The sequence below is a fragment of the Nicotiana sylvestris genome, chromosome 10 (assembly GCF_000393655.2).
Source record: "Nicotiana sylvestris chromosome 10, ASM39365v2, whole genome shotgun sequence".
In the NCBI taxonomy this organism is placed as follows: domain Eukaryota; kingdom Viridiplantae; phylum Streptophyta; class Magnoliopsida; order Solanales; family Solanaceae; genus Nicotiana; species Nicotiana sylvestris.
This window is the reverse complement of record NC_091066.1, coordinates 82,573,206-82,593,062: the sequence shown is the minus strand read 5'-3', so window position 1 is coordinate 82,593,062 and position 19,857 is coordinate 82,573,206. Positions and strand designations below refer to the sequence as shown.

The 19,857-nt window shown below is 35.6% G+C and overlaps 2 protein-coding genes across 4 annotated transcripts; both read right to left on the bottom strand.

The window, feature by feature from the left end:
- Positions 1–374: 374 nt before the first annotated feature.
- LOC104244303 (U-box domain-containing protein 35-like) lies at positions 375–6,383 on the bottom strand. 2 transcript variants are annotated; one of them, XM_009799701.2, is made up of 8 exons: positions 6,051–6,383; positions 4,918–5,021; positions 4,224–4,345; positions 3,938–4,141; positions 3,392–3,653; positions 3,161–3,256; positions 2,099–2,527; positions 375–1,311 (listed from the first exon to the last, which is right to left on the bottom strand). In XM_009799701.2, exons 1-8 carry the CDS (start codon positions 6,211–6,213, stop codon positions 601–603), a joined length of 2,091 nt encoding a protein of 696 aa, XP_009798003.1. In that variant the 5' UTR covers positions 6,214–6,383; the 3' UTR covers positions 375–600. The 2 variants fall into 2 exon arrangements, with proteins under 2 accessions (XP_009798003.1, XP_009798004.1); XM_009799702.2 differs by having other exon boundaries at positions 6,047–6,206.
- A 445-nt stretch (positions 6,384–6,828) lies between these two features.
- Positions 6,829–11,187, bottom strand: LOC104244302 (protein phosphatase 2C 16-like). 2 transcript variants are annotated; one of them, XM_009799700.2, is made up of 5 exons: positions 10,967–11,187; positions 9,435–10,135; positions 9,016–9,333; positions 8,829–8,934; positions 6,829–7,504 (listed from the first exon to the last, which is right to left on the bottom strand). In XM_009799700.2, exons 2-5 carry the CDS (start codon positions 10,029–10,031, stop codon positions 7,170–7,172), a joined length of 1,356 nt encoding a protein of 451 aa, XP_009798002.1. In that variant the 5' UTR covers positions 10,032–10,135; positions 10,967–11,187; the 3' UTR covers positions 6,829–7,169. The 2 variants fall into 2 exon arrangements, with proteins under 2 accessions (XP_009798002.1, XP_009798001.1); XM_009799699.2 differs by lacking the exon at positions 10,967–11,187 and having other exon boundaries at positions 9,435–10,427.
- Positions 11,188–19,857: the final 8,670 nt, after the last annotated feature.

Below are 19,857 nucleotides of genomic sequence, written 5' to 3'. Positions count from 1 at the left end.
TTTTTCTCCCGGCTTTTGCTGCTGTTATAAACAAATTACTCCGTAGTAGAAGAGTTCTAATTAGTTTTACACAAATTCTCCAGTGCTATTGGATTCTTTTAACCACTATTGGTTCCTCTTCTGTTAGTGAAGATTTCAGGCAATAGTTGATGGTAGAAAGTTTGCCCGCGTAGTGTTTGCAAACCATACAAATTTATGCTATGTCATAAGCCATACCAATTTACAGTGCGAGTAAGTTTTTACCATAGTTAATGATGACAATTCACCTAGTCCCTTTTTTCTATCTCCAGGCAGTATATTTTTGTGATTAATTAGATTGTTCCAAAAGAAGGTCAATCGTATGAAAAAAGGAGGATAAAATAAAGACTTCAGTATTTGCGAGTCATAGCCAAACACCTTAAATTTCATCATCACATACTCAAGATCCTTTTGGACTAAATGTATCAACAATAATTTCAACACAGTTAGTATTGCATTGAAGAGTGATCAATTGATCATACCAACACTCAGAATCAGGCCAAAAAAAGGAAGTTTTTTGCGTTTACAATTCTTGATCCCTCATATGGATACAATCTTTTAATAAAGATGCAGAGGAGCAAGTTAACTACTGATACTTGGCATGCTATTAATTCCAACTTCTTTAAGCTTACTAAGCTCAGGCACTATTACTGAACCAAGATCCGGTCGATCTTTCATCCTCAGCTCAGCACACTTGAGTGACAATTTTGCAAACTTAAGAGCCTCTTCAACTGGCCAGTTTTGCACTGTCGGATCTAATAAATCTGCAAATGTACCTTTCTCAATGGCCCTCTCAACATGATGAGTTAAACCCATTGGTGGCCTTGCAGTAATAATTTGGAGCAACATTATGCCGAGGGAATATACATCTGATTTAGTCCCTAACTTTCCTGTTTGTTGATATTCAGGATCTATATAACAAAAAGTTCCAGCAGCTGAAGTCATGTGATATTGTGTCACAGTGTCAGCTACAGATGGTGGAACTAACCTTGCCAACCCAACATCACTGATTTTGCAGACATAATTTCTGTCTAAAAGAATATTTGCTGGTTTGAGATCGCGATGAACAAGAGGTTCTGGCTTTGCTTGGTGAAGGAATAGAAGCCCGGTTGCAATCTCTGCAGCAATTTTGAAGCGAATTTCCCATGGAATTGAAGGGGTATTACCTTTCCGAAAAAGACGATCTTCCAAACTGCCATTATTCATAAACTCATAAACTAAACACCCGTACTCGGGACATGCACCTAATAGTAGCACCAGATTCGGATGCCTAATGAGACTGAGGACCTCAACCTGTAAATTAAAAGGCGCTTTTTTATGTGTATCAGCAGTTGGCTTGTCAAATACTATACTAACATCAATCGACATTTTAACCAAGGAAAGAGGACATCTATGTATATACTATATACATAGATGAGTGGTTACAAGCTACAACACCTTGCACTTCTAGTAATACTAGTAAGTGAAAATCCATCCCATTTACATGTAGTAAGCCATTGTTTAACCTTTTCAGACAAGAGCTTCCTTAGACATCTCTAAGAATGTGCTCATAAATGTACCGGTAAAAGATTACACAAGATGCTTATGCGCATACTAAGGAAGCTTTTAGATGAAGCATACATACTTGGAACAAAAAACTACCAGGTTATGCATTAGTCAAAAACATTCCCACAATACTAATTTCTTTTATGAAGGTGGTGTCTGGACGCTAGCTTATGCATACCTCGATATTCCACCAGGTATCTACTACCTCCCACTAGCACATGTACCGGTTACTCTGCACCAAGACTTAGGCAGATGGGAAGAAATCACCTAGTGGATAACATTCCTATTACAGATTAATCAAAACAATCATGTCATTCACCAAAATGCATCATTATATATGCATTTGTCTCCATGTACAATTTATCATGATTCCCTCCATTGCGTCCCCATTAATTAACTCTAGAAGTGACTCAATGAATGCACATAATTCTATGAAAAATGAAGTTGCTCACCTCAAATAATGAAGGACGTTTCATATCTTAATATGTATTGTAAAAGAAGAATGTATCGATGAATTAGAGATATCAAGAGTTACCTCTTGTTGGAACTGTTTCTTCCCTTGTGCAGCATCAGCACTCAGAACTTTAATGGCAACAGGTGTGTGATCAAGTTTTCCCTTAAAAACAGGTCCATATCCACCTTCTCCAACTTTTAGAGAACTCGAGAAATTTTTGGTTGCTGCCTCAATCTCTTCTATTGTATACTTCCTATAACGGAGATCATTCTGAGATAGAACATTCATTGCTCGATTCTTTTTTTCTCCCTCTCTCTTGGCCTTCAGCTCCGCATACTTCCTTCTTTGTGCTTCTATCTCAGCCATCTTTTGTGCTTTCTTAGCAGCTTCAATAGCAGCTCTGCATTTAGCCTTTTCGGTCTCAGCAATTGCAAGAGCCGCCTCTTCAGCAAGACGGGCTTGTTCAAACCTACGAGCTTCTTCCATTTTCCATTTATTAAGCTCTTCAGCCTGAAATTTAATATACACATAACACATGAAAAGCTTAATCAAGGATAAGAAGAGGAAGAAAGCCTTGGTCCTTTGCATTTGATGTCATAAATTTGTAACTCGTGTTTCCAAGAGCCTTTTATGGCAACAGAAACATACTAACAATTTGTTCATAAAACTTATACACAAGGGTGATATGAATATGATGCTATTTCTTACTCAGTATATAGATAAAATTGTAACTAATAACTATTAATTCATACCTTACGATTTTCTTGGAAGAATAACTCCCCATAAAAATGCTGAATGCACCCATGTAGTTTTGGGCATTGGTAGCCCCTAGACTAATATTATTGGTTCTAAAAGATACCATGCAAATACGGTGGCCTATTCTAGGCATCTAAGCCATGTACTAAGTATCCAAGTAACAAAAACTGAACATTTGATTCTGTGAGTGCTAGTAAAATTTGTAGAAACATGAGTTCCCTTATAATTTCTTTTTTATCTTTGAACTTTAAAACTAGGTTTCTTTTCAATGCATGTTCTATGTTTGATGTTTTTTGCAGATACTTGAGCCTTTAAATTTCTTCTTTCTTTCTATTTTAAATGGTCTTCATTTTTGTGGTTCTAGGCAATTAGACAACGAGACATTACCGCTTGGTTGGCCAAGACAGCTTCTTTGCAAGCTGCATTATACATATCCAAAGTTTGCCTTAGCTCAAGTTTTAATCTTTTCATCTCAGCTTCCAACTGCATTATCACATATGATGAGACAAGTTATTATTCAGCAAATTTGTTACTTTTCATATAACGGAAATGCTCATATTGTGTATTAAGCTACAAATATGCATTGTAATGTAGCTTCTATGATTATATTGCACTTACTGTATATGAGGAGCTTCCATTCCTTGGAGTTTCTTTGATTGCAACTTGTGTGAAGTCAAGATTGTCGGCTGAGATATCAACTGATCTATGGTTAATACGAGCGAAGAGTTCATTACCATCTGATTGAGAAGTCCGGCTACATGAATTCATCGGCCCTCCAGAGGGAGCATGAAGATGATCTATCACTACATTAGATGGTCCTTTTTCAGGCCTCGTCTTCTCAGATTCTATAATCTTTGGCTCTGCCCTTGCAAATGACAACCTATTTTGTACCATTTATTCATTAAAATTAGCTAGAGCATAAAGAATTCACACGTTTGCTTAGAGCACAAGGAAGCCTAATTGCTCTTTCACCTATTACTTCTTAGTTCAACAGTTAAAACTTTAACTCCAAATAAGATGGTGATACAACAAAGGAAGAAGTAACCATAATCATTCTCTATGGGCTATAAGCACTGCCATGCGAAAGTTGTTAGCTTTTTCAAGCCAACAAAACGAAAGGGAAAGTTGGTTAGTTTTATATCATCAGTTGCTTATATGTTGTACCTGGATATGTCTTCTGATTCAGAGTTACTTAATCTAGACGGTGTCCATGCTGATGAGGAATGTTGCCTTGCTGACACAGAAGAAGTTAGAGGTTTTGCTGCTGGTCGGACAGATTGTTGCCTGCCTTTTGAAACTACGTAGACAGTACAAAATTCTGGTGCAGCCTTATTTATGATTGTTGGGACATCAGGAGTCCAATATTTCCTGCAGAAAAAGGTTATGAGCCAAGTTTAAGTTTTTCCTCCACAATGCAGCATAAGAAACAGAGAAACTGAGAGATAATAACCTGCCAAGAGCGCTCCTAGATGATGCACCAAGAACAATGTTGGTAACACAATGACCGTTGATGTAGTCAACAAGTCCTTTGGACACTTCAGTATCCTCAAGGACGATCTCTTTCACTACTATCTGCAATCATTTGAGTAAAGTATGATTTAGCAAAAATTCCAAAATGGTGCAAGCCCGTTTCACCTAAACATTGAAAAACGATGTTACTGTAGGTAATTTATAAATTACTTTAATGGTGCAAAGCACTGAAGCAAAACAAGAGGCTTAGGGGAAAAAAGGAACAGAAATGAGAAAACAGCCACTATTTCTTGTGATCGTAAGGACCAAACAGAGGACAATGCGGTGTTTAATATAACTTTATTTTTTTTGCCATATTTGCTAAATATATATAACTATCAAAAGTATCCTTAGAAATCATTAGGAAATTATTAAAGGGTAAAGAGTATCATAATGTAGAATGGCATCAATATATTTAGAAGTGATTAAAATGGAAAGAATGTCATATAAAATAGAATGAAGGAAGTGTTTGGTCGATTCAAAGGAACATAAAGTTAGACATAATGATTGAACAGAAAAAGAGTAAAAATGCTAACTTTGTTATGGATTTCTCAAAAATGCCATCTTTCTTATCTTTTCTTTTGTCGTTCTAGTCAAACGTCAATCTACCTCTATGATATGTTTAATTCACTTACCCTTTTACGCGCAGAATAAGCCCTGAAAGGAGTGAAGACATTTTGAGTATCTTCGTCGCTTGATCCTCCATTTGCATCTGGAGCAGCTTCATTCCCACCACCCGCTACAAAGCAGCAACAATGTCACAATAAACAACCAAAATTCAACTGTTTCAGATATAGAAGAATGGACCACATTTGGAAATTGTTATCCGAAAGCCACTAGCATAACTAATACAAATTAGCACTTTGTAAGGCCCATAAAAGGGAATTAGGAGCTTGTGCATTCCAAGGGCTTGAACCCGACACCTTAAATGGAGGGATATCATCCATTCTACCACTCTTTGGTGGTAAACCAAAAGCATATTTCACTTACATTCACAAAAGGGGAGCCTTGGAGCAACTATAAAGTTATCTCATATGACCTGTAGCTCACGAGTTCGAGCCATGAAATCCAAAGGCGACTTAACAAAGTCGGTGGCCTAAAGCCAAACCTTATTGAGTGGCCTTAATTAAGTCTTTTTCTTATTTTTTTTTTAAATCCATTTTACCTCTTTATAGTTAATATTATTCTATAAGCAATATATGCATTTGGAAATGAAGCAAGTACTTTTATCTAATCAAATATATTAATTAGAGTATTATCTTCTACTTGTACTATCTTTCCGTAATACTTTTAATTCAAAAATAAGTTTAAACCATCAATATCTATCTTGGTTAAGGCAATGTCTTTCAAATTCTCGTCACCTAATTTTATCAAATTCTTTTACCTTTAAACATGAAATCAAAAACATTTTCATATGCTTCTAATTGTTCAAAATTTTGAAGTTTTATTTTCTTAGTTTATTAAAAAGTTTGGACCTTTTTACTTCAAAATATTTAAATTTTTAAAAAATTAATTTATTATATCTACTACTAATGAAAAATGGAGGTCCCTAAAATTTTGGGGCCTAAAGCCCTTGCCTTATGCTTCGGCCAGCACTGATGAAAAATGCTTGCATAAGGGTCGAAATACTATGTGGACCGAGCTGCCTTTTTTATAGGTGCAATAAAAAGACTTAAATTTCTAATAATATATATACAATTTGAATACCAAATTATGGATCCCTTAGGACTGAGTTGAGGAATGGGAATAAGAGAAAAAGGGTACCTACGATTTGGTGACTTCTTGATTCGAACATGGAGCAATACAAGATTGGGATTGGTTGTAAGGAGATTATCAACAGCCCATTTCACAGCAGAGGCGCTATTCTTATCTTTATCAACTGCCACAACTATAGGGCGGTGGTGGCTACCGCCATCATCTGACGAAGCCATTTTTATGACACAATGAAAAAGTTGGTGGTGGTAAGAGAAAAGGAGGCTACGCCGCTAGTTACCTCCCGCCACTTTCAACCACCATAACGGCCAAACTTCTTTTACCTTGGAATCATTAGTTTTACAAAATGATTTGGTGGACAAATTTCTATGTTTATCTCTGCTCCATTAACTATTTTTACCAGTTTGACTAGGTCTATGGTCCTCCCTTTTTTAGATAAAAATGAGGGAGGGGGGGGGGGGGGAATACAAACGAAAAAGAAAAAAAGTGATACAATTATTGCATGTTTGATTTCATCTTAATTATTTCAATGTATGCATATCCGGTATTTCTGTCCATCAAAACTTTGATATCTGAATCCTTATTTCTAAAGTTTCGCTCACTTTATTGATCACCAAGCCACACACGCTGAGGTGCAATTTTTATATGTTCAACTATAGCATAATACATAAATACCCTCAACTTGTCCCGAATTTTCAACTACACAAAGTCCTCCGCAAAGTTTAGGTGTGTAGTTGAAAATTCCGGACAAGTTGAGGGTGATATTTATGTATTATCCCTTTAAATATGACTCTGAAGTAGAGGACATTCAGTTAGGGTGAAGAGAATAAAAATTTAGACGAAAAAACTCTACTCTGAATTGCTTATTATGAATCTACAATGTCAAAGTAACATAGGTTAAAATACCTCATAGAACCTTTTAACACTTTGAGGCATAATGACCATTACATTTGATTATAATAATGTAGTTGCTCCTATTTCAAATAACTAAAAGAAGAAAATTACATACAGAATGGAGCATGTACTAAAATACATACAGAAACCTACTCCAATAAAAGCCATTATCCCAGATTCCCAGTTGAAAAATGTAAGGGCTTGACTACAATTTGAACCATATTTAGTTTATACTGCAAATCTATAATAAATGAAACAGCAGATTGAGAGGCCAATTATGTTAGGTTTTGCTCTTAAACTTTCTTTGGGCTTTCAAGTCCACCACAATCACAGTTATGTTGTCCTTGCTGCCCTTTTGAAGAGCTCGATTCGACAAGCACTCTGCTGCAGCCTGTGCTGCTGGATCAATTCCTTCGCCCCTTTCCATGGGGAGCGTTACACCGTTCTTTTTATGCCACATAAGTATGCGTTTACGAGCCATATCACAAACTTCTTCATTTGTCATGACATCCCATAAACCATCACTCGCAAGAATAAGGCATTCGTCATCCTTGGCTCGAGGTATGAACGTTACTTCTGGATCAGGAATAATCCAAGGCTTCAAGTATCTATCTCCTGCAATCAATAATAACTGGCTTGAAAGAAAGAAAAAGATCTATTTACCAACAAAAAGTAGGACTTCTAATATGTCAATATTTACTCTAGATCAAATCTGTCCAAGTGATAAACATCCCAAGAAAACACATAATAAGAAAATAGCTACAAGCTGGATAACATGATGCTACTGGCCACAGGTTACTTCTCATATCAACTTACATATACAAGAATGTTCAGAAGAAATGTCTTTATGCAATCCTGCAGCTCACTTAGTGTACCTTTCTAATGAGAATTCTAATTTAAGTTGCTCGGACACGGGTGCGGATCTAGAGGTCGGGTCCTTCGAGATGTAAATTCTAAGATTCAGGGATATGGATCCTAGTACGAATACAAGTACGGGATCCGGCTAAAAATAATTCAAAAAAATAAAAATATAAAAATATCTCTAAATTATAAGAAATTTTGTGGAATACTTATGTATAACTTGTAAAGTGTGAATTTCTTTTTTATTTTCAAGTTGTGAATAAGTAAAGAATTGATTTTCTAGATAAGGTATGTTATTTTCTTCAAATTTACCCTACATTTTTTGTTCTGATTTTGAGAATCAAATTGTATCTCGTCTTGAATTTTCCCATCTGTCGTGGTCAAAGTACCCAAAATTGTTTAACCATATCCAGTACGGATTCTATATCCCCACTCATACTAGTGTCGTATCGACACGAGTACGGCACCTAAGCTGCTATGTCGGAGCAACTCTAATTCCTGAAAGCTTTGGCGTCCAAGCATAGGTAGCAATATATTTTATAATTCAAACATCTTAGACCAAATGGAAGAGGCAGAGCCATACAACATGCACTACTACATAATAGAAGCTAGAGTATATTGGTTGTATCACCAATCATGGAATCTTGAATTAGCTTCTCTTTTAAGAATGAACTGTGCTCCGGTACAATCTATCGAGTATGTTTTCAAGATGGCCTCAGAAATTCCGATATGGAAATGAAAACTGATGACCATAATAAAACATATGAGCGGACCGATATATCACAATCTCGCTTGAGAAAATGGAAGTAGATTTAAATGAAGTCCAATAACTAAAGTTATGCTCAAGTTCAACATGCAAGTGAAAAGAACTTTAAGTGTCATATAAGTGATAAGCGGAAATATTTCATTCCCCTAGATGGAAGCGCATTAGGTAACACAAAAAAGGCACCAAGTAATGGTAAAGAATTAAAGCTAATAGCTCATACTCCATAGTTGTATGGTCAAAATACAAAAAACTCAGCTGGTGATTAGAGTATCTTGCAAATGCTAGTAAAAGGTTAGCTAGGAGAAAACATACCGATGGACCTAGACATTGCAAGAACACCAAAAACACGATGGCCATTCCACTGTATCACCTTGCCTCCAGCTGCTTCAATCCTTTCATATTCATCTTCTCGGTTTGGCTGACAAAGAGAACGGACTTAAAAATGAGTACATAGAGAACAATTGTTATGCAAGTAAATATAGTCTAAAATTTTGCTTACTTTGTGATCCACTGACAATGCCAAGGGTTCCTTCCCACGACACAGAACAGCCCTTGAATCGCCACTGTTTGACACTATAATGTGAGATGAACAAACAATGGCAACAACCGCTGTGGAGCCTACAGTTTCTGGGGCAACAGGCTCATGACTATCTCCCCCTCCAATCTCAGCATCAACTTTAAGAAAACAGTTGGTAAATGCTTTTCTCCAGTGCTCTTGGCAACTTTGCCTCATACTTTCATCACTGAGATTTGTCATAATAGTTTCCAACTCCTCAATCAAAACAGCATGCATCCGGTCTCGGCAGTAATTTGCCACCTGAAAAGAAAAAAAAAAGAATCAAATTTATTGTTCATATGTAGTTAACAAGAAGAGTTGTGCAAACCTAAGTGAGAAAGAGAGAAGAGAGAGACAGAGACCTGAGAACCACCATGGCCATCATAAACTCCAAAGAAATGAGTCGTCAAATGACTTAAGCGACTAGGCTGTCCATCAAACGCGCGATCACCAATTAGCATCTGTAGAGGAATTTTCAAGAATCTAGGAACAGTTGCAAATGCATCTTCCATTTCTGGTCTCCTTCCACAGATGGATGTATATCCCCATAGGGGTATGTAGTCCACTTCAAAAACACTTCGGCTGACTGTTGCACTCAAGCCTTTATCTAGGGGTAGCTGAACTACAACTTCAGATGATTTTGAGATCTGCTCTTCAAGTCCATTGGAAGCTTCCACGAGTCTAGTCACAGTATCCTCAACATCTGACTCAGCTAGAACCTCAGTCTTAGCAATAAGTTCGACATGGCTGATGATTTTCTGAGAATCTACGAAATCCTGACCTTCTATATCAGACGCTATCTCAAAACATATAAAATCATCAGCGCATATACTACTACAATCGCTCACCACTGACAAGGAACACGAACTATCAAGAATCTGATCACCTTCCAATGAAAAGGAATCATCATCACCAGCAATCCAGTTGCTTTCATTTTCAGAAATCACATCAAGCGACATAGTCCCTTCACTCCTGCTCTCTTCAGGCACAGATGATACTGTAATACTAAGGTCACTCTCTGAATCAGCAGAGCCGCAATCATCATTGCCACCAGAAACTGAGTCTGCCAAAGTTTTAGTCTCAGAATTAGAATACAAGCTCGCCGTATCATCCATCGACTTTAGCCTAGTAAAATCCATATAACTTCCTAAGCTTGGGTTATGACAGATCAAATTACCAAATATAAATGGCACTGCAACCGCCGGATACATCTCCTTCATCGAACTCACTATATTGAAAGCAGTAAAAGTTGACCACCCCCTCTAAAACTAAACTGCCTTTCATTGTTAAACTAATTCATCACCTCTCTTTAGAATCAGTAATAGTCCTATCATGAGCTTCAGCATACCATTTTCCATGCCTAATTAAATCAACTAGTAAAAGACCATTCTTTTACATTGCGCGGCGCCCCATTAATCAGGATGCTTGGCAGAAATTGGTAATCAGTTCTGTTTAGCAAAAAAGAAACAACAAGAACCCCCTTTTTTGGTGCAAAATCTAACTTCTTCTTCAACTATATATACTCAGAACATAACAATATTCACTAGAGATCCTTACATCCACTCAATTAATATGGGTAATAAGATAAAAAACCAAACTTTACATAAATCCTTAGTCTTTAATGACAAGAAAGACTGGTAACAAGGAAAGGGTCATGTGAATTAACCTATGAAAAGCTTAAAGCCAATTACCAAGAATCACATGAAAGCACAAAAAAGCAGGTACCCTTTTTCTGATAAAACTTCAGTACCCTGGATCTGAGGTAATTCACAACAACCCCTCTTTGAAATATAGTCCTTTTGTCTTCTATATTTCAAACAATTATTACCTCAATATGTAACAAACAAATAAAAATAAATCAGATGGTAAACGTAGAAGATGAAATAGCTACTACCTAATCCTCTTCTTTTCAAGAACTTGTAATCTTCTTCACTGTTTATTGACTTAGAAGACAAGAGAGTTAGCACAAAGAATCAAGAATAGAAGAAATGGGGTTGCTTTCTGAATTGGAAAATAATACTAGTATAATTCATTGAAGTGACCTTCCTTTTTTATATTTTTATATAGTATTATTTTCTATGTTCAGTTCAGGACTTCTGAAAGCTCAACAAAAGTGAGTTGAGTGGAGAAAAAGTTGAGAATTTAAAGAAAACACATGTATCCAGAAAAAAAATACTAAAAAATAAAAATTTCTCCCGTTATGTGACAGAGTTTGAATTTATATAAAGTTAAAAAATAAATTGAAACTTATCGTTTTAAATATGATATAGCAATTTCATGGCTATAAAATTTTTAAAACTTATAGAATTGAACATATCGTGGCATTTTGTGACTATAAAAACATCTTATTAAATATAAAGTAATAAATATAAAATTAGTTATTTTTAAAATATAAAATATATTATTTTTGCTAAAAAATAATAGTAAAGGAAATAATCACATTAATTGAACAGAAGAAATGTTGTTTCCTATTTTCACTTCCAGAGAATATAAAGAGAAACAAAAAATAAAGAACAAATGTCAAATGTGAAAGAGCACATTAAAGCATCTCCACTCATTCAATGTTTGATCATTCACTTTTCACTCTCCAATTCAATGCCCCCACGCTTCCTGTCTTTTTGCTTATTGGTGAACAAAAATAAATAACAACAAACAACAACAACGACCCAGTATAATCTTATAAGTGGGGTCTAGGGAGGGTAATATGTACGCAGACTTTACCCCTGCCCCGAAGGTAGAGAGGCTGTTACAAAAATAAATGACTTTTATAATGACTCGTGTCCATTATTCAACCAAAAATGCTCCAATTAGAAAGCCTTTGATACTTTCTTTCTCTTGGATGATTTTCATCCAATGGCAATTAAGTGGGCATTACTATTAAGAATGTGCTGAGATGGTTGGTCCCTCTATCCTTGTCGACTTCAAATTCTGTAATAGAAAATTCTTGTGAGGAAATTCTTTTCTTAGCTGATATATTCGGCGTGAATCTATATTAATCGTAATAGTAGACTGCAGATACTAAATGATTAAGAAGGTGTTTGGATTAGTTTTAAAGTTGGTCAAATCAATTTTTGAGCTTTTTTTAGGTATTTGCAGTGTTTGATAAAGTCAAAAATGCTTAAAATAATTAAAATTTGTTTAAAACAAAAAGTTGGGCAACCCCATCTGTTTAACTTGAAAATGGTAATAATAATTAAATTTGATTATGTGGTTCTAAAAATATGTGATTTATCCTTATGCTAATTGTTAGGCAATAGATGCTAAGTGTGAGTTAGGAAAATGAGATAAGAGCTTAAAAAGTGTATATTTATGCGGACCGAGTGGCCGAAAGTCGGGGCCTCGAGCTAGACTATACGGGACCTCGGGGTCAAGCTAAGCATTAGGTTGGGGCCGATTGATGAAGAACTAACAGTTCTAAGAGCTTTGATGAGGGCTTTTTATGATCAATGATGAGCAATAAATGAAGAACAATTAATGAAACGCGATAAATGTAAGTAATGAATCTGAGGAAATACAATAGAGAGTGTTTAAGTTAGAGAGCAGAGAATGTTCTTGTATTGAATATCATGTATGCAAAAAATAACAAGGGTCTCATTTATATAGGAGGAGGAATCTCAACATAGTACACATGCATTTATTACAAAGATATGCGGCTGGTACATCCATTTAATGCCACATTACGAGCTTGTACTATTCTTATGGACTTGGTTAGCTCTAATCACTCGCCTTGGGAATCTCCCACTCGTTCATCATAGCCACCAATTTGTACTGCCCCGAGGTCGAGTTGTGCCTCGAACCTTCTGGTTCATCAAACCTCGAGTTGTGCCTCGAGCCTTCTGGCAACGAGCTACGGAATGCTGTGATGACCCCAAAATCGGACTCTTCGATTTTAGCCATATACACCAACTTATTGCTTTTTGGCTTAAAAGTTATTTCTGCGAAAAAATCAATTTTTTAAGCCAATCCAAACAGGCTCTAAATAAAAAATAAGCAGTCATGTGATCGGTGATAATGCCATGCTGACGAAAACATGAAACCAAAATAAATTAATATCACCATAACAACGCACTTTTAGTTCATCTTTAGTAAGTATAGCATTTAGAATTATAATACTGAAATTAATAACTCGATTCATTGAATAAATATGGAATATATGGTATATAATCCAAACCATGTGTTTAGAGTGAAATTGATTAAACTTGGATAAGTTTTTATTTACAATTTTTATCTTAGATATTATACGAGAATAGCTAATCCTGGTATTATTATCCTACCTAATGTAGATCTGGGATAAAGTAATACCAATATTTCTGCATAATCAATATTAGCTAACATAATAATTGTAAACTTTATAACGAAATGAGTAATACAATATTTAATTGGATGTATGTGATTATGCATTTGCTTTAATTTGTCTTATTTGTTATTATCCGAAGTTATGCGGTCCACGTATAAGAAAAACTAATTAAGATAAATTGACAAAACAAAAGAACTCTTAAATTAAGCAATTCTTATATTGTCTTTAACTACGAAAAAGGGCCAAGGCTCATAAGTACTTTTCGTTAACCTTTTATTCTATAAATACTCTTAATAAAAGTATCCCTCAAACTAATGAAAGGCGGATCCAAAATTTGAAGGTCGCAGTGGTACTTTTTGATTCAATCAAAATCTACTTTGTATTTAGGGTGCTTACTATGAATATATTGTTAGAACATGCGCAGCGGAAGCAAGCATACGGACCAGGCATCAAATAGATCTAAATTAAACTAGATAATGCTATAATCACTGGATTAGAAGCACTAACCTCTTGAAATCGTTACACAAATCTTCCACACAGCAAGAATATAGGGCTGCAGTCTTCTGCTATATGCCTAGTAAAACCTTGAACGATTTTGCTTTTGGGTGGGCAAGAACAATACAACTCTAAAAGGTGAGTTATTTGGTGAAATTAGTCTTCCTTTAATAGACGGATTTTTGGCCGAAATTATGCTCCAAAAACGTGTAGGATTCTGCTATTACAAGTAGAATCCTACTCCAGCTCTACTAGATGACTTTTCTTCCAAGTCACTTCTTATCCAAGTCTTGTCCAGGTTTTTACTAGGTATAGCAAAGACCACATAAATAATAATAGGCTACCAGTTATAGCATTAATTCGAAATTAGCATGAATTAATTCTTACTATAATTAATTGTAATTTATTCCACTAAAAACTGCAATTGAACTCCTCAATATAAATTTCAAAAATTCAATAACACTTATTTTAACTCTCCATGTTAAGATCTCAAATATCAGTTAATTAAATTAAATTACTGAAAATTTAATTTAATCAACTAATTAAATCCTTTACAATTTCGCTTAAACTATTTCATGTGATGGATACAAAATCCACCGGCCGGATTTTCACATGAAAACTTATAAGCTTACATAAATGGGTATCATCAAACTCAAAATCGAGTCATGAATTCTATCAACTAATTATTGTTTCACAAATGTTATTCGTTATTGTCCAATCTATTAGGCATACACTAACTCTGAATAGAGTCGTACCTTTTGATAAATCAAAACAATAAACAAATTAGATTGATCATAATAATTATATCAAGATTAGGAGTATAAGCTCATTTAATGAATTAGAGAAAATATTTTATATATATTCAGTACAAAAACATCTTTTCTCTACTTGGTCCGTTCAATATACACTAAGTATACTAGCACAAGAAGTCGGAGAAAAATCACTCCCATAATCAAGACAAATTATACTATAATCTTGTGCTACAATCATCAAGATATTTTGTCCAATAATATCTTTGATTGTGAACATAATTTATTAATTATGAGAACCGACAATTTAATCTTCTGTGCATGAGCTAAGACTCCATACACTAAATTATCTACTACGTAACTAAAAGGACACACATGTAACAAATGATCTATTTAAAATAGTACTTTATTGAATTGAATAAATTAAATAAATAATTGTTCGTAAAGAGTAAAATAAAATACTATGCCTAAACCGCATGGTTAATAGTATATCCCGACAATCTCCCACTTAGACTCATAATCATGCGTCTACTACTCTAACATTCATTCCTTCTACATGCTTGTCAAAAATCTTCTGTGTCAAGCTCTTTGTAAACGGGTCTGCCAAATTGTCCTCTAACACAATCTTCAACACTCTTGCATCACCTCTCTGAGTTATGTCCCGAATTAAGTGATATTTACGCTTAATATGATTATACATTTTATGGCTTCTTGGTTCCTTCGAGTTTGCAATTGCACCACTATTGTCACAATAAAGTACAATCGGTGCTTGAACCGAAGGAACCACATTAAGCTCTTTCAGAAAGTTCCTAAGCCAAACAGCCTCTTTAGCTGCCTCAGATGCAGCCACATATTCGGCTTCCATGGTGGAATCAGCAATACATTATTACTTGATGCTCCTCCAACTTATGGCTCCACCTTCTAAGGTAAAAACATATCCTGAGGTAGATTTTCTAGAGTCTCTATCTGACTGGAAATCTAAACCAGTATAGCTAATGAGTGCAAGATCACCTGAGTGATACACCAACATATAATCCCTAGTCCTTTTCAAGTACTTGATTATATGCTTAACGGCAGTCCAGTGTTCTCATCCAGTATTAGACTGAAATCTACTAACCATGCTAACAACAAAGCAGATATCAGGTCTAGTACATAGCATAGCATACATGAGACTCCCTACAGCAGAAGCATAAGGGATCGCCTTCATCTTTTCTATCTCATCAGTCGTTTTTGGGGATTGATCTTTCGAGAGAGAGATTCCATGTCTAAAAGGGAGAAACCCTTTCTTGGAATCTTGCATGCTAAACCTGGTGAGAATTAGTATTAATATAAAGTGCTTGGGACAAGCCTAATATCCTTTGCTTGCGATCTCGCATAAGCTTGATCCCTAGGATATGTGCTGCCTGTCCCAAGTCTTTCATATCCAAACGTGAGGACAACCATTCCTATACTGAATTCAACATGCTCACATTATTTCCTATGAGCAAAATATCATCTACGTACAAAATCAAAAATGTAACTTTATCTCCATTCCACTTCTTATAGACACAAGACTCATTTTCACACTGATCAAAATCGAAGGTTTTAATCGATGCATCAAAACAAGTGTTCCATGTTCTAGAAGCCTATTTCAATCCATAAATGGATTTCTTTAATTTACACAACATGTGCTCATTGCCACTTTTTATGAAACCAACTGGTTGTGCCATATAGATACACTTATCAAGACTTCCATTTAGAAAAGTTGTCTTGACATCCATTTGCCAGATCTCATAATCGTAATGAGTAGCAATGGATAAGAGAATCCTAATGGATTTAAGCATGGCTACTAGCGAAAAGGTTTCCTCATAATCGATCCCTTCTTTTTGAGTAAACCCTTTTGCAACAAGCCTAGCTTTAAAAGTTTGCACTTTTCCATCCACTCCTCTCTTTTTCTTATAGATCCATCTACAACAAATGGGTTTGACTCCAGTAGGTGGTCCTATAAGATCCCAGATTTGATTGGAGTACATGGACTCCATTTCAAATTTCATAGCATCAACCCATTTATCAGCATCTGTATCTTGTAGTGCTTCGTCGTAATTAATAGGTTATGTATTAGGCTTTTCAGGGTTTCTATCATAAGATTCTCCCAAGAGCGCAAACCGGAGAGGTTTTCTAAGAATTCTCCCACTATGACTAGTCACTACAGGTGGATGCTGATTTTGTTGTTGAATTATAACGTCATTTTCTGGAACTGAAGCCTCAACGTTATCCTCCACACATTGCGGTGCTGAGATATCATTAACTTCTTCCTAGAATGCAGGTTGCAGAATAATTTCAGGTTGTTCAACAATCTAAGGTTACTCAACATTACTCCCACTACTTTGGGACAGTGAGATGTCAGGCAATTGCTCTTGTGCAATCTGCTGCCTATTGACATTTCACCCACTACGATAATGCAATGGTATGTTAATACTGGATTTCAGGATACGTTCTAGAGATGAGTCTTTAGTTAGTCAATTACTTAATTTCTGTAAAACTAGTTTACTTCTAGGAATATGGTTTATTAAATAGTCCTCTTCTAAAAATCTGACATTTGTCGTAACAATTACCTTCTTTTCTTTAGGATAATAAAACAAGCTTCCTTTAGTTACTTTTGGATATCCAATAAAAATGCATACTTCTGTCCTTGATTCCAATTTATCCGCTTTCCCTTTCAGCACATGTGTTGGACAACTCCAACCCCGAATGTGTTGTAAACTTGGCTTACTCCTAGTCCACAATTCTATTGGAGTTGAAGGCACTGACTTTGAAGGAACTAAATTTAGAATGTAATTTGCTATTTCTAAAGCATATCCCCAAAAGGAAGAAGGCAAATCGGAATAACTTAGCATTGATCTAACCATTTCCATAAAGGTTCTATTTCTTCTTTCTGCCACACCATTTTGTTGTGGTGTTCCTGGGGCAGATAATTGAGATGTAATTCCACTGTCTGATAAATATTTAATGAATTCCACAGAAAGTATTCACCACTGTCACACCTCCTTTTTACCTGCGCCTGCAGGGGCGTAGAGGGAGTTTTTCCACTTAAAGGACAATCGGAACGGGATTTATTATTATTTATTCAGATTCGCCACTTGGGAGATTAATGATGTCCCAAGTCACCGGTTGAATCCCGAACCGAGGAAAATATGACTCTGTTAACAATCTGCGAATCAGAAATCCGAGTAAGGAATTTTGTTAACCCGGGAGAATGTGTTAGGCATTCCCGAGTTCCGTGGTTCTAGCAAGGTCTCTCAACTGTTATATTCGGCTTAATTATCTGATTTTAGTACATGTTCAAACCTATGTGCATTTTTAACCTTAACCGTTTTTATTCATTTTTAGGAAGATTGCAACGTTATTAAAACACGTCTTGAACCACGTCACATAAATGCACTCGGGGTCTTTGACATATTTTAACATTGTTGAGATTTGGATTTGGGTCACATAAATGCGCACCCGAGTTTAAGAAGGTAATATTATTAAATGTCGGGTCTAAAGCAACTAGCGTATTATTAACTTTGGGGGAGGCCATGAAATTCGCTAAATGGCACGTCCCGAGGTCTAAAATATTTTTACTATAATTAAGAGGACCACGCAATGTATGATATTGGTTTGGCGCGGCGCACCTCATTTATTTTAAAGCCAACCTAAAAGAACTATGATTTTTCAATTAAGTATTGTCTCTAAAAGGGCTCTAATTAATTAGCATTGTTAATAAACTATCATTGCAAGTATTACATCACAATATTAAATCAAAAGGCATTAATAAACAACCTAGTATCTTCAGCAGATTGGGCTTCAAAATCAGCCCAAAAGAAGGAGAATTGTTTAACCTTACAAGAGGGGAAGGGCTGTCTGACGCTGGGCCTTAAGCAGATTCAGGCCCAGATCTTGTTCAAATAGAGGCTGTCACGTTTAGGCTCCTAAACGAGCCTAGATCTCGTACTGATTTTATTTGAATCTCAACCTACTGATTTTAACTCACAACGGGCTCAATTATTCGTGAACACATAATCATTTCTGAATTCATGCTAATTTCAACATGCTAACTTTGAATCATCACAGGCATATTCACTAATTCATACATGGTTAACCAAACATGCTGAATCTGTCACACAGTAAAAATGAGTAAAACAAATTCATTTTTGGCAGGCACTTCAATTCAAATCTGTTGTGGCTAAGCAACACACATTGATTGTTTGACGAAACAAAAGCAAATTTGTTGAAACTGAACTCAAGGTTATTTGAATCTGCATAACTGGTGACTTTTCTCTTCATTTTAAATGACCTACACGTTAGGTAAATTTTGAATCTCGATTTGGAATTCACCAGTGATACTAGAATACGTAAAACCACGGCTTAAAATCTTCGTCGAACTGTGAATTCATTAATTGAATCGCAGCTCTTCAACAGCACTCATATTTCACAGATACTCTGATGTAGAGTATGAGATGAGTAATTCCAGTCCATATAAGTTCTAAAATACTGATTATTTATAGGAAATTAAAATACACTAGGACTAAACTAATGAATCAACATACAGACAATTCTAGTTTGAACAGTCCAATTATACAAACTATACAAAGTTTCAAGTAAACGTGATTGTTTTACACCTTTAAACCAAAATAGAACAGAAGAAATTCAAAGATCAACCCAAACAATACTTTGTCATTTAATCCCCAAATCAGACCTACATTGATCCTTTACAGTTCATACGAGATCAAGGGGAGTACCTGGAAATATAATCGAGTAGAAGGAGGAGTTAGCAACAGAAGAGCAAACAGCAACAACCAGGAATTCAAACAGCAACCATCACAGTTCAAGACCAATTTTTTTTTACCCAGGATCAACTCGACCACAGCCCAGAACAAGTTGCAAAACCAATAGCAACAGCAAATATCAAAACGAACAGACTCAATAGAGTTGAATTAAACCAAAAGTTAATCAGTAGACTACTGAACCACTTCAACAATGAGAATCACTGTCCAGAATTCACTTACACCTATGAATGCAATGAAATAATATATTTTTGGTTTTCTGTTCTTAAACTCTCCAGAGCTCTAAAAAACTGAATGTCTTAGCCTTTAAAATGCTGTCTGAGACTACCTCTTCCAAGAACTCTCAAAACTCTCTCTTTTCAAATTGTTTTTTTTTCCAATCCCATCCCCCCCAACTTTGTCCTAAGTCCCTCCACTTATACCCAAACACTGACCTTGC

What these genes read in the sequence shown, in the direction of transcription:
- LOC104244303 (XM_009799701.2), bottom strand. Translation starts at nt 6,213, where the DNA reads ATGGCTTCGTCAGATGATGGCGGTAGCCACCACCGCCCTATAGTTGTG. An exon ending in CTGTCTTGGCCAACCAAGCG is followed by an intron (nt 2,528 to 3,160) that starts GTAATGTCTCGT and finishes ATTAAATTTCAG; the next exon opens with GCTGAAGAGCTTAATAAATG. An exon ending in AGAAACAGTTCCAACAAGAG is followed by an intron (nt 1,312 to 2,098) that starts GTAACTCTTGAT and finishes TTTAATTTACAG; the next exon opens with GTTGAGGTCCTCAGTCTCAT.
- LOC104244302 (XM_009799699.2), bottom strand. Translation starts at nt 10,292, where the DNA reads ATGAAGGAGATGTATCCGGCGGTTGCAGTGCCATTTATATTTGGTAAT. An exon ending in CATTGTCAGTGGATCACAAA is followed by an intron (nt 8,935 to 9,015) that starts GTAAGCAAAATT and finishes TCTCTTTGTCAG; the next exon opens with CCAAACCGAGAAGATGAATA. An exon ending in TGCAATGTCTAGGTCCATCG is followed by an intron (nt 7,505 to 8,828) that starts GTATGTTTTCTC and finishes TATTGATTGCAG; the next exon opens with GAGATAGATACTTGAAGCCT.